The sequence below is a fragment of the Suncus etruscus genome, chromosome 17, assembly GCF_024139225.1.
Source record: "Suncus etruscus isolate mSunEtr1 chromosome 17, mSunEtr1.pri.cur, whole genome shotgun sequence".
Taxonomy (NCBI): Eukaryota; Metazoa; Chordata; class Mammalia; order Eulipotyphla; family Soricidae; genus Suncus; species Suncus etruscus.
In genome coordinates this window covers 29,737,376-29,751,041 of record NC_064864.1, presented here as the reverse complement: position 1 = coordinate 29,751,041, position 13,666 = coordinate 29,737,376, and the positions used below count along the sequence as shown (strand labels likewise).

The following is a 13,666-nucleotide window of genomic DNA, read 5'->3' as shown; positions in this document are numbered from 1 at the left end:
AAGGATCCTTTTGTGGATTATTTTATTTTATTTATTTTTTGGTTTTTGGGTCACACCCGGCATTGCTCAGGGGTTACTCCTGGCTGTCTGCTCAGAAATAGCTCCTGGCAGGCACGGGGGACCATATGGGACACCGGGATTCGAACCAACCACCTTTGGTCCTGGATCAGCCGTTTGCAAGGCAAATGCCGCTGTGCTATCTCTCCGGGCCCCCTTTTGTGGATTAAAGGCCGGGATTTTCACTGAAAGCAATTTGTTTTGTTTTCTTTTCAATTTGTTTTCGCTCCTGAATGGCTAGAGCGTTAGCACAGCGGTAGGAAGTTTTTATCTCCCAAACTTGCAGAAACATTTAAAAAGCAAATCCTAAACACTAGATTTCACTCTTCCAAACTTGCACCTTACCCGTCCCGACTTAATTGTCTCTCCCGCCCCAAATCTTGGCCCCTGCCCCACCCCAGAACCATAATTAACTGTCAATTCAAGGTTAACAAACAAGAATTCCATATTTATTTGTGTACTGCTGGGGATGGAATGTAAGGCTTTCTTTACCCACAGGTGGCATGGCACTCGACCTTTGTGCCACAACCTCTGCCCAAAATTCCTTCATGAGGGCCCAATTCAGAGAGTCAATTTTATAAAAAAATATTTATAATATTCATAATATATTATACAATAATTATAATACAAGAATATATTATATATCAATATATTAATAATGTATTGGTATAATATAATGTTAAATATTATATATAAGCATACACTTATATAATATTTCCAATATATTTATAAATATGATACATATTTATATTATACTGTAAATAAACAAATAAATACACATATTTATATATTTGGGTGCGATGCTCCGAAATAACTCCTTGAGGTGCAACAGGGGACTATATAGGGTGGCATGCACCGAACCCAGGTCATGCAAGGCAAGTAAGTGGCCTACCCTCTGAACTACCTCTCCACCTCCTCTTGAAGTTCACTACTCCCAGGTAGGGCAGGAGGGAGGAAGCCCCAGAAGTAATTACAAGCAGGAGGCAGACTACTAAAGTCTGCAAGAGCCTCGGGCCTCCCATCTCCCTCCACCATTTACCTGCACAGGGCCCAGGGCAGCTAGCTCAGCGCCCAGTGCTCCTTCCATCGCCTTCCAGCTCCCGGGCAGCGGCATCTGCAAGCAAGGCCCAGCGCAGCTGCACAGCACGACCCCACCACGATCCCCCAGCCTGCCCACAATTCCCTGGAGGGGAAACGATTGATACAGCTGCATGCACCGCGCCTCTCAACCCTCCCTCTGGGGGAAAGAGAAGCACCTGCGCTCGGTCCCGGAATCAGAGCCGGCCCGGGAAAATGCCAAGCAGCAAGCTCAGCTTACCCCCACCTGCAGCCCCTAGCCTAGAAAGACGACCTCCCTCGGTGGGCTGAAAACTACAACTCCCGGCGTGCTTTGCGGCCGCGCTCCCTCCACGCATGGCGGGCGGGCGGCACCGTCAATCGCCTCGCAGCCCCCACCACGACCTCCTCTTGTCGATGGCTTAAAAACCACAACTCCCGGCGTGCCTCGCGGCCGTACTCCCTGCCCGGCGGGCGGGCGCGCGCCGAAGATGCGGATTCCGCGCTAGCGCGCCTGCGCGGCGTTTGAGTAACAAGCCACGCGATTGGCCGAGCCGGGGTCGAGCGAGCGGGCGCGCGGGCGTCGCGCGGGGGCTGGTGGGAAGCGCGGCGTGACGGAAGCGCCGCGGAGCCTCTGAGCGAGCGGCTGTTGGAGGAAGGAAGGAAGGCAGGAAGGAAGGCAGGAGGCAGGTGGGGGGGCGGCCGGGCCGGGAGCTGAGCGCCAATGGCGTTGAGATGGTCCAGGGCCCTGTGCAAACTCCAGCGCTGAGCAGTCCCCGGCGGAAGCGGCGGCGCGGGCGGCGGCGGCGGCGGCGACGAGCAGCAGCAGCAGCGGCAGCAGCAGCAGCAGCAGCCGGCGGGGAGCAGCAGCCGCTGCCGACGAGGCGAGGCCTCTCCCCACCCCCTCGCTGAGCGCCGGCCGCCGGCGAGGAAGTTGCGCCCGGGGCCTGCGGGGCTGCCGCCGCCTCGCGCTCTCGCTCGCTCGCTCGCTCGCTCCTCGCTCTCCCCCGGCGCGCTCCGGCGGGCCTCCCTCGTCCCGCGCGCGGCCGGGCCGTTGGAGCAGGCGGAGGCGAGGCGGAGGCGGAGGCGGAGGCGGAGGCGGCCCGAGGCCCGAGCACCCGCCCGGCGCCGGGGTAAGTCGGTCCTGGGGCGAGCGGAGGCGCCCGCGGCGACACCCCAGGCTCCGGGGCTGCCGTGTCGGCCACTGACTCGAGCTCCGTCGCTTCTCCCTGGCCAAGTTGGACCCCGGAGTGATTGGTTTCCCCCCTCCCCCCCATGGATCATCTTTTGGGGTGCCCGGGAGAAGTTGGACCCCGGAGTGATTCCCCCCAATGGATCATCTTTTGGGGTGCCCGGGAGAAGTTGGACCCCGGAGTGTTGATTTCTCCCTCTCCCCCCCAAAATGGATCATCTTTTGGGGTGCCCGGGAGAAGTTGGACCCCGGAGTGATTGATTTCTCCCTCTCCCCCCCAAATGGGTCATCTTTTGGGGTGCCCGGGAGAAGTTGGACCCCGGAGTGATTGATTTCTCCCTCTCCCCCCCAATGGATCATCTTTTGGGGTGCCCGTGAGAAGTTGGACCCCGGAGTGATTGATTTCTCCCTCTCCCCACCAAATGGATCATCTTTAGGGGTGCCCGGGAGAAGTTGGACCCCGGAGTGATTGATTTCTCCTCTCCCCCCCCAAATGGATCATCTTTTGGGGTGCCCAGGTCGGCTTTGCTTGCCATGGTGAAGTTGAACCCAGGAGTGATTTCTCTCCTCCCCCCCAAAAAAGGTCGTTTTTTGGGGTGGCCAAGCTGGTTTTGTCCCGGTGAAGTTAGACTCCGGAGTGATCCCTCCCAAACACCCTTTTTCACCCCTCTCCTCTTTTGGGGGACTCCTTCCCGGCAGACTTGTTTGTGTGGTTTATTTCTTTTCCCCAGTTTTTTTTTTTTTTTTTGGAGGGGGGGTGTCCCAGACTCGGGTTCCTTCCTTCTTCTGAGCCTTTTGGGGTTCTGAGCCTGTTGGGGTTCTCGGCCCCAGCGGCTACAGAGGTCTTGAGGTCACCCCGGGAGGTCTGGAGCGACATCCCTCCCTGATCCTGGTTGGGGCTTGGAGGTGGGGAGAAAAATTGGCCTGGCTGTGGGGGTGTTGCACTCTCTGGTTTTGTTCCCCAATCACCACCACCCACAATGGGGCGCCTCGCTTCTTGGTGCGGGCTTGCATTTCCTAATGGGAACCCCGAAACCCATTCCCCTTTCTGCACCCTCCCTCATTGGGGCGCCCCTCCCTTGTAATGGGAACCCCGAAATTCACCCCCCCCCCACGAACTTTCAGAGAGGAGTTGAACTGCGAGGACAGGTTTATTTTCTTTTTTCTTTTCCTCCCCTAGTTTTTTTTATTCCTGTATCTTTTTTAGAACTTAGCTTTTTTTGTCACCTCAAGCCCCCCCCAAAAGGACTTAGCGAATCCTCTACTTCTTCCTCTCCCCACCTCCACTCCCCTGCACCCCCTTTTCATTTGGGATCGTCTTCAGAGTTTGGAAGATTTGAGCATTATTTTCATTAGTTCTTACTTGGTTCAAATATAGACCCGATATATTTGTCAGCGATTGTCTGCTCACTTTTTCTTTTTGAATTTATATACTTGTCGATATTAGGCTTTTTTTTTTTTTTAGGGTGATTGCCGTTTCACATCTGGGCTATTGACTTATAAAAAAAACAAATAAGTGAGGAGATAATATGGAAAACTACGGAGAAAATGAGAAGTAGGGGCGTATTATATAATGAATCCCTAAGTACTTGACTCTCCCTTTTCATCGACACACTTTCTGTAGCTCTTCAAGTTGGGGTTCGCTGACTTCTCAGTATTTTTCAGTGTTGGTTTGGTGAAAGACAGGAGTGTTCAAGAACGATTTTCTTCCTAATTAGAAATGATGAGCCCAATATTAAATATTTATCTACGGGCTTGAAACTTGCAACGGGGAGTAAGTTGTTGGATCATTTTCCAATGAATATTTCTGGTGTAAGCCTCAGAGGAGAGTCCATGTCTAGATTTTTTGGTTTGGCCTTTCGTCAGCATTTTTTTTTTTTAGGTGATTACTGTGTGAGCGTACCTGAAACAGACTACCTCTGTTGCTGGAGATGTAAGTGCAGGGTTTTGCATTCTTGCAGGAATAAAAATAAACGACTCTCTTTGGGAGTGCTATTAAATACACTTAGTCTTTACTTAGTTTCTTTAGTAAAGAGGTACAGTAGAAATGGATATAGCTCTCTCCCTTAGAAAGTTTAAGAACATTTTTTTTAAATTTAATTCCCTTCCTTACATCTAGAAACAGATTACAAGCTCTTTTCATGTAGATGTGTAAGTTAAGGCCAGTTTGCTGTTTTGTCAAAATTGAATTGTAGGTCTAATATTCCAATTGTTTTGTAAATGTCAAAGTATTGGAGATTTCCTCCCCATCCCTGACAAGTGCTTAAGCAGTTGTTTTATCCTATCGATATGTTGACATTTAAGCTTTAGAAGGCCTTGATGTAAGAAATGGGTAAGAGTTGTTAGTGCTTAAAAAATACTTTTACCGGGGCCGGGTAGGTGGCGCTAGAGGTAAGGTGTCTGCCTTACAAGCGCTAGCCAAGGAACGGACCGCGGTTCGATCCCCCGGCGTCCCATATGGTCCCCCCAAGCCAGGGGCGATTTCTGAGCACATAGCCAGGAGTAACCCCTGAGCGTCAAACGGGTGTGGCCCAAAAACCAAAAAAAAAAAAAAAAAAAAATACTTTTACCGAGGCTCCATCTGGAGTGCAGAGACTGAGCATCATCCCCACTCATCCCCATTCCCGCCACCGAAAAGGATTTTTTTCTCTTTAAAAGACTCCCCCACCCCAACTTTTGACTTGAGGGCTGGAGAGAGTACAGTAGGTAAGACACTTGATTTGCTCGGCAGGAAAATTCACTCCCTGACACACTGTTGGTTTCTGAGAACAGCCAATTATGGCCCAGAAACAACTACCAAAAAAACCTGACTCTTGAGTTACTCTGTCCTGAAATTTTTCATTCTGATAATATGTAGATAAGCTAGATGAATTGAAAATATTTCTTATGAGAGGAAGAGGAAAATAGTTAATATGTCATTACTTCATTTAATAATCCTTGACTTTAGAAAAAGCAACTCAGTAAATGAGCACAGCTCTGTAGGGACAGGGAAGATAGAATGAATGTGGCTTCCGGTGCTTGCGGAGATGACCAAATAAAGAATATTTTTGTTTGTTTTGTTTTTGGCCCACACCCAGCAATGCTCAGGGGTTACTCCTGGCTCTGCTCTCAGACTGACTTGGGACTCTAAGGGATGCTGGGGATCCAACTCTGGGCTATCTTTGTTTTTTGTTTTTTTGACCACACCCAGCGGCGCTCAAGAAATTATTTCTGGCTCTGCGCTCTGCAATCTGCAATCACTTCTGGCAGCCTCCGGAGATCATGGGGGATGCCAGTGTCAGGGATTGAACCCTGGTCGGCCCTGCCTGCATGTTATTCTATTAATCCAGAACCTAAAGAATATTCTTGAAGTTGGCCCCCGAGAGATAGCACAGCGGCGTTTGCCTTGCAAGTAGCCGATCCAGGACCAAGGGTGGTTGATTCGAATCCCCGTGTCCCCTAATGGTCCCCCGTGCCTGCCAGGAGCTATTTCTGAGCAGACAGCCAGGAGTAACCCCTGAGCACTGCCGGGTGTGGCCCAAAAACCAAAAAAAAAAAAAGAATATTCTTGAAGTCACAGTTTAAATTATGTAAGGCCAAGACTCATTTTTAAGTTTGTATTAATAACAGGTCCTAATACATGGGACAAGAGAACTACACTTTGTGATTCCACCTCCCCACAAAGTTAATAAGTGCTCAAATTATTTGGACATTTTTGTGAACCTGAATAAATGAACTTCTTTTATATTTTATATTTAGGTGATGCAATTTTTTTTTAAAGAACAAAAGGTTAAGGTAATGCTTATGAGAATAGTAAGTAGATTTATTTTTAATTAAGGAATTATGTTCCTGGGCCGGAATGGTGGTGCGAGCGGTGGGCGTTTGCCTTGCACGCTCTAACAACCTAGAGGCTAACCTAGGGCAGACCTCGGTCTCCCTCCATCCCATATGGTCCCCCAAGCCAGGATCAATTTCTGAGCCCATAGCCAGGAGTTAACACCTCCCCCATAGTCACTGGGTGTGGCCCTAAAAGCAAAAAAACAAACAAAAAAAGGAATTATGTTCCATTATAAATTGGTTTTGTGGATGCTGAATTATAAGTTGGCTAGTGATTATGTTTGTTACTATGTGGCTAGTATCTGAAAAATGTACTATTGTTTAGAAAAGTTGACATAGTAAAATAAATGAGCCTTTTTCTGTGTCTACCCACCCCAGTATTTATTTAACTATTTTTAGAGATTTGTATTTTGGAAGTTGAAACACCATATGGGGAGAATTCCTTGGTCTTTTATTTTTATATTCAGCATAAATACCTGTTAAATACTTGGTCATTATGTATTTTCTTTTTTGTTTCCCACAGAGAATATGAAACAGGTGTCAAAATGACATCCAGATTTGGGAAAACATACAGTAGGAAAGGAGGAAATGGCAGTTCAAAATTTGATGAAGTATTTTCCAACAAACGGACCACCCTTAGTACAAAATGGGGAGAGACCACGTTTATGGCGAAATTAGGGCAGAAGAGGCCCAATTTCAAACCTGACATCCAGGAAATCCCGAAAAAACCCAAGGTGGAAGAAGAGAATACTGGAGATCCTTTTGGATTTGATAGTGATGATGAATCTCTCCCAGTTTCTTCAAAGAATTTAGCCCAGGGTAAGGGTTCCTCCTATTCAGAATCTAATGAAGCTGCTCAGCTGGAAGATGTCACTTCTGTACTTGAAACTAATAGCAAAATTAGTCATGTGGGTGAAGACCTCATAGTTGATAAATGCATAATTGTGGATGATACTTTGCTTCGGAAAGAAAAGAGCACAAACCTTATCTTAGAAGATGATGCAAGCAAAGATAGCTGTGCTAATTTGGTGATTTTTGGTAAGTTTTTAATTTATTTTATTCTGAGTCAATCGAGTTTTTATTTCAGCAATCGAGACATACTCTAAAATGTATTCTTGAGTATTCTCTGCTTTGGTGGGGGAGGGGCACATCTGAGGGTACTCAGTTACTCTTCTGGCTCTGTGCTCAGAAATCACTCCTAGCAGGCTTGGGGGACCGACCATATGGGAAACCAGGAATCAACCACTGCCAGTCCTGGGCTGGCCACATGCAAGGCAAAACGCCCTCTCCGTCATCCCCTTCTTGGGTATGCTAAATTTCTGATGAAAGAGGACTGGAGATAATTTTATAAAAGATGCAAGAAATTGAAGACATTTGGGGACTGAAATTTTACTTTCATAACTCAGAAATTAATCCTTCCAGACTATCACAGTAGTTTTTGGGACTTAGTCTTTGATAAAGCTTAAGTTCTCCAATAGAAAAACATCTTTTGCCGGTGAGATAGCATGGAGGTAAGGCATTTGCCTTTCAGGGCCCGGAGAGATAGTACAGCTGTGTTCGCCTTGCAAGCAGCCGATCCAGGACCAAAGGTGGTTGGTTCAAATCCCCGTGTCCCATATGGTCCCCCGTGCCTGCCAGGAGCTATTTCTGAGCAGACAGCCAGGAGTAACCCTTGAGCACGGCTGGGTGTAGCCCCCCCCCCCAAAACCAGCATCTCATAAGGTCCCCCCCGCCCCCGCCCCCCCCCCCCCCCCCCCGTGCCTGCCAGGGGCGATTTTCTGAGCATAGAGCCAGAGGAACCCCTGAGCACTGCCGTGTGTGACCCAAAACCAAAAAAAAAAAAAGAAAAGAAAAAAGAAAACATCTTTTAAAATGAAAAAAATTTTTGTTTTTAGGCTTCACTCAGCATTGTTGAGGGTTTATGTGTGTGTGTGTGTGTGTGTGTGTGTGTGAGAGAGAGAGAGAGAGAGAGAGAGAGTGAGGGGGGGGGTTCATATGGGGTAGAAAGGAGTCAAGCACCTATCCTCTGTACTCCAGCCAGCCTCAGGAAATAGCTTTTTTTGTGTTAGGATTACACAATATCTTCTGTTACAGTGGCATTACTGATAATGAAAACTTACTGTGAAGATGAAAAAAAATGTTAGAATTTTCCCCCAAACTAGAAGTTAGAGAATACTGAGGGGGAAATAGTGAAGAGTTAAACTTGATATCAACTTGGGATTAGCTTGGAGTCTGGTGCAAGTAACAACTGGTGTTAAAAGATTTTAGCCTATATTGGGGAATGAGCAATAGCAAAGTAGTTAGGGACTTTGCCTTGCACACAACCAACTAGGGTTCCGTCCCTGACATCTCATGTAGTTCCCCTGAATCTGCCAGGATTGATTTTTGAGCACAGAGCCAGGAGTAATAATGCCTGAGTGCCACTGAGTAGGGTCTGATCCCACCCCTCAAAAAATATTTTAGCTTATAAAACCAACTGCTGTTCTAAAAAAATTTTTTTTGGGGGGGGCCACACCCGGCGGTGCTCAGGGGTTACTCCTGGCTGTCTGCTCAGAAACAGCTCCTGGCAGGCACGGGGGACCATATGGGACACCGGGATTCGAACCAACCACCTTTGGTTCTGGATCAGCTGCTTGCAAGGCAAACGCCACTGTGCTATCTCTCCGGGCCCTGTTCTAAAAATTTTACATGATTTGGTGGAAGCACATCTGTCATGTCAGGGAACTATGCAGTGCCAGGGATTAAACCCTTTGAACCTTCTGCCTAGCTTCAAACCCAGCTGTAATTAAAATACCTTGAGTTTGTAAATCTGTTATTTAGTATTGTTCCTAAATCAATATATTTAACCATATTTATCATACTTAATTTTTTTTGTTGTTGTTGTTTTTGGGCCACACCCGGCGATGCTCAGGGGTTACTCCTGGCTGTCTGCTCAGAAATAGCTCCTGGCAGGCACGGGGGACCATATGGGACACCGGGATTCGAACCAACCACCTTTGGTCCTGGATCGGCCGCTGTGCTATCTCTCCGGGCCCAATCATACTTAATTTTTACAAAGCATTTGAGACTTGTAAATGATAAAAGTGCAGTTAATCTGTAGCGCTATAATTGGAGGTTGCTGGGTGACACAAGTGCCTTAGTAGTAGTAGAATCAGGGTAATGCTGTAGTTCTTGATTTTTTGCATAGTTTAGGGGTATGAAAAATGACATAGATTTCATTTTCTTGGGTTGGGCAAACACTTGGTGTATTCAGAAGTGTGTACTACTGGCTCAGTTCTTGGGGATTGCTTTTTGTGGTATTTGGGAGACCATGTAGTGTCAGGGGTTGAAATTTGGACTCACATGTAGTATGTCTATTTCAGCTCTTTGGGGTTTCTCCCATTTCTTTTTTTGGGGGATCAGGGGCATTTTCCATGGTGTTCAAATTTACTTCTGGCTCAGAAATATCCTGGTGGGGACCATATAATGTGGTGCCAGAGATCAAACCCAGGTCTGCCACATGCAAGGCAAATACTTCTGTTTGCTTTATTATCTCTACTGCTTCCTGTTTTCTCGTGCCCCTCCCCCCCACATCCGTGACCCCTGACAGACTCTCAGGGGTTACTCCTGGCCATGCCCTCAGAAATTGCTTCTGGCTCGGGATCATATGGGACACTGGTGGATCAAACCGCAGTCCATTATAGGCTAGCGCGTGCAAGGCACACGCCTTATGGCCTGTGCCATTGCTCTAGGACAGGGTCACAAAATGTTTTTATTTTTTCATATGGACTTTTCCCAGCAGTGGGGAAAGAGTAGTGAGGACATGGAGGCCTCTCTGGTGATGCTTGTTTGGTTCGGTTCATGGTGCTAGCTTGGTAGTTTGGTTTTGCTGGAGGAAGGGCTTGTGTGTGATAGTGGGGAATGAACTTGGTGTTTATTCATGCTAGGCATATTATATTTGGCAGGAAGGTGAGGTGTTGGGCTTCTTAAGTCTTCTACTAGTTTTCTGGCTCAGCATATCTGGGCTATCTTGAGCTCTCCCTTGCCCTTGATCTCATTTTAAGAGGCAGCAAAATTTTCTTAATACCACATTATTTATTTATTTATTTATTTATTTATTTTGGTTTTTGGGTCACACTCAGCAGCATTCAGGGGTTTTCCTGGCTCTGCTCTCAGAAATCATTTCATGGCAAGCTCTGGGTACCATATGGGATGTCAGGATTCGAACCACAGTCAGTCCCAGATCATCAGTCCTGTCAGTCCTGGATCGGCTGTGTGCAAGGCAAATAAATGCCTTACTGCTGTGCTATATCACTGTGCACTATTTCTCAGGCCCCACTACTACATTCTTAAGAGAAATTCGTCCTTTGGAGACATAATGTGAGGTGCCTGATAACAATTTGATACAATTTTGTCTTGTATAGCTTTATTAAACTGACTGAATAATTTTACTTTTTTCACTTTTTGGCTGAGAGGATGAGCCAGCTGTTATTGTCATTCCCTTAATCCTTCTGGTAAATTCTGATTTGGCTGTCCTTAATGCTTTGCCCACATTTCTCCTAAGGCATGTTCATATTTTAAGGTTAGGTTAAATTTTCATTTAAAAAACAGCATCAAGGGTTGGAGAGATAGGTGAAAGGCTCTGTAGCATTTGCAGATGACTTAAATTTAATCCCTGGCGATTCTGGAAGTAGCCTGAGCACCGCCAGGTGTGGCCCTCAAAAAAAAAAAAAAAAGACTTAGAAATTCTAGCAGATACATCATTATTACAGAACTGTTGAGCCTACATGATTTTAACTCAGTTTTCATTTTATAGATGAAGATTGAGCAATTAAAATTATGACAGAATAATTTGTGTAAGGTTAAAGAGTATAATACAGAGAGTTTAAGGCTTGCCTTACTAGGAATGTCAGTACAGCATTAGTTCAAATCCTGACAGCACATATGATGAGCCCAATCATCACTTGTTGTGGCCCTGAGCACTGCCAATATTGATCTTCTAAAATTTATCTAGATTGTGAATTTAAATGTGATGCCTTTTATTTAAATATTTATTTTTGGGTTTTGGGCCACACCTGGTAGTGCTCAGGGGTTACTCCTGGCTCTGTGCTCGAAGTTGCTCCTGGCAGGCTTGGGGGACCATAAGGGATGTGGTTGATGGAATCTGGGTCCATCTCAGTTCAGCTGCGTGCAAGGTAAATGCCTTACTGCTTGTTATTATTTAGACCGGCCCCATGTTTTTATTGTTTTGTTTTGTTTTTGTGGGGGAGGGCACACCTGGCAGTGGTCAGGGGTTACTCCTGGCTCTGCACTCTGAAATCGTGTCTGGCAAGCTCAAGAGACCATATGGCAGGGTCTCAAACTCCCAGCCTCTGGGCAGCAAACGGCCCTCCGTATAACATTTTGTGACCCTGCTCTAGAGAAATCTCTTTTCGTTTTGTTTTGTTTTAGTTGTTTGGGTCACACCCCCCCAATGTTCAAGGATTACTACTGACTTTGCACTCAAGGATCACCCCGACTTTGCTTCCTGCGGCCCCCAGGTAAATTGAGTTTGAGATCCCTGCCATATGGGAAGGTGGGATTCAAACCACTGTCCTTCTGCATGCAAGGCAAACACCCTACTTCCATGCTATCTCTCTGGCTCCATGATGCTTTTTTTAATTAAGATTTTTTTTCACTTGGGGCCAGCACAGCGGTAGGGCATTTGCTTTGCATGCAGCAGGCCCAGGACAAACGGTGGTGCTCGTGCCTGCCAGGAGCGATTCCTGAGCACAAAGCTAGGAGTAACCTGAGTGCTGCCATGTGTGACCCCCCCCCCCCAATTTTTTTTTTTTACTTTAATTTAAAAAAATCATCTCATAGTTGATATAGTTGACTATAATACACTGTTTCCAGGTAAATGAGAACAAAGTTACTAAAGGAATAGAAAAAACAGTGAAAAAGAAAAAGGAAGAGAAGCAAGTTATTTTGTTTGGTTTTAGTTTTGGTTTTTGGACCACATCTGTTGGCATTCTGATGGATCTGCTCTCAGAAATAGCTCCTGGCAGGCTCAGGGGATCATATGGGATGCTAGGGTTCAAACTTGGGTTAGCCATGTGCAAGGCAAAAGCCCTACCCACTCTTCTGTCTCTTTGGCCCCAAAAGATTTGTTTGTTTGTTTTGTTTTTGGGCCATACTTGTTGACGCTAAGGGGTTACTCCTGGCTATGTGCTCAGAAATTGCTCCTGGCTTGGGGGACCCTATGGGACACTGGGGGATTGAACCGAGGTCTGTCCTAGTTAGTTTGTGTAAAGCTGATGCCCTACTGCTTGGCCACTGCTCTGGCCCCTAAATGTTTAATGATTATTTACATACATATATTCTACTTTTTTTATTTGTTTTTGGGCCACACCTGGCTCAGGATTACTCCTGGCTATGTGTTCAGAAATCGCTCCTGGTAGGGGCCGGAGAGATAGGGCGTTTGCCTTACAAGCAGCCTATCCACAGGGCCTAAGGTGGTTGGTTCAAATCCCGACATCCCATATGGTCCCCCGTGCCTGCCAGGAACTATTTCTGAGCACCACCTATTGTGGCCCAAAAACACATAGCTCCTGGCTGGGAGGGACCATATGGGATGCAGGGGTCCGTTCTGGGTCAGCCTGTTCAAGGCAAACACCTTACAATTGTGCCACCCCAAAAGATTTTTTTAAAAGAAAAAAGTACAGTGGCAAGTGTTGGTGTACCTAGCTGAAACCCTGGATTTGGGTGTAGATACCTAAGACCCACCCATTTCTGGGAGTGGTCTTGGGAACCGGATATTAGGTGTTACCTTACCTGTAAGGCCCCACCCATTCCTGGGAGGGATCTTGGAAAAGTTAGATAAGCCTTGGACCGAGGGAATTCGGGTCCTTTCGGCCCTGCTGAGCTTGCTGGCTTTGGGGTCTCTGTTTCTGGTCTTGGACCAGGATGGAGGCCAGAGGGAAGATGGCTGAAAGGGTTAAGACGCAGGGTAGCCTAGAATGGCTGAATGCTTAAAAGGTTATGAGATAGGCCACACACATGTGGTGAATAGGGCATGAATAAAGTTAATGCTTCCTGATGCTTGCCTGTGAGTGAGTCTTCATTACGCCATTCACCTGGGTCCCACCTGGGCCTGGGACCCGCCGGCTGAATGGGGAATGAAGCCACGTGGCTGGGGCCTAAGCACAAAGGCCTCCATCCATGCCATCCAGCACCATCATTAATTATTTGATTCAACAGCAAGCACATTTGTGAAAATTACTGTATCTCCAATGAAGTCATTAATGCAATGGTGGAAAATTTAGTAAGATCTTACTGTTGGGGCCGGAGAGATAGCACAGCGGTGTTTGCCTTGCAAGCAGCCGATCCAGGACCTAACGTGGTTGGTTTGAATTCCCGTGTCCCATATGGTCCCCCGTGCCTGCCAGGAGCTATTTCTGAACAGATAGCCAGGAGTAACCCCTGAGCGCTGCTGGGTGTGTTTCTTTTTAAATTATTGTGTTCCTAAAAGGATGACAGCATCAAACAGATGAAGTTGTCCAGCTATTCAAAGCACTATTACTGATA

General features: G+C 46.8%; 1 protein-coding gene across 1 annotated transcript in view; it reads left to right on the top strand.

Moving 5' to 3' along the window:
- The first annotated feature begins 6,644 nt into the window (after positions 1 to 6,644).
- WAPL (WAPL cohesin release factor) overlaps positions 6,645 to 13,666 on the top strand; it is an 82,002-nt gene continuing 74,980 nt past the window's right edge. Inside the window, exon 1 of the mRNA XM_049790642.1 lies at positions 6,645 to 7,159. Coding sequence (XP_049646599.1) covers positions 6,667 to 7,159 — 493 coding nt within the window. The 5' untranslated portion in view covers positions 6,645 to 6,666. The remainder of the gene's footprint in view (positions 7,160 to 13,666) is intronic.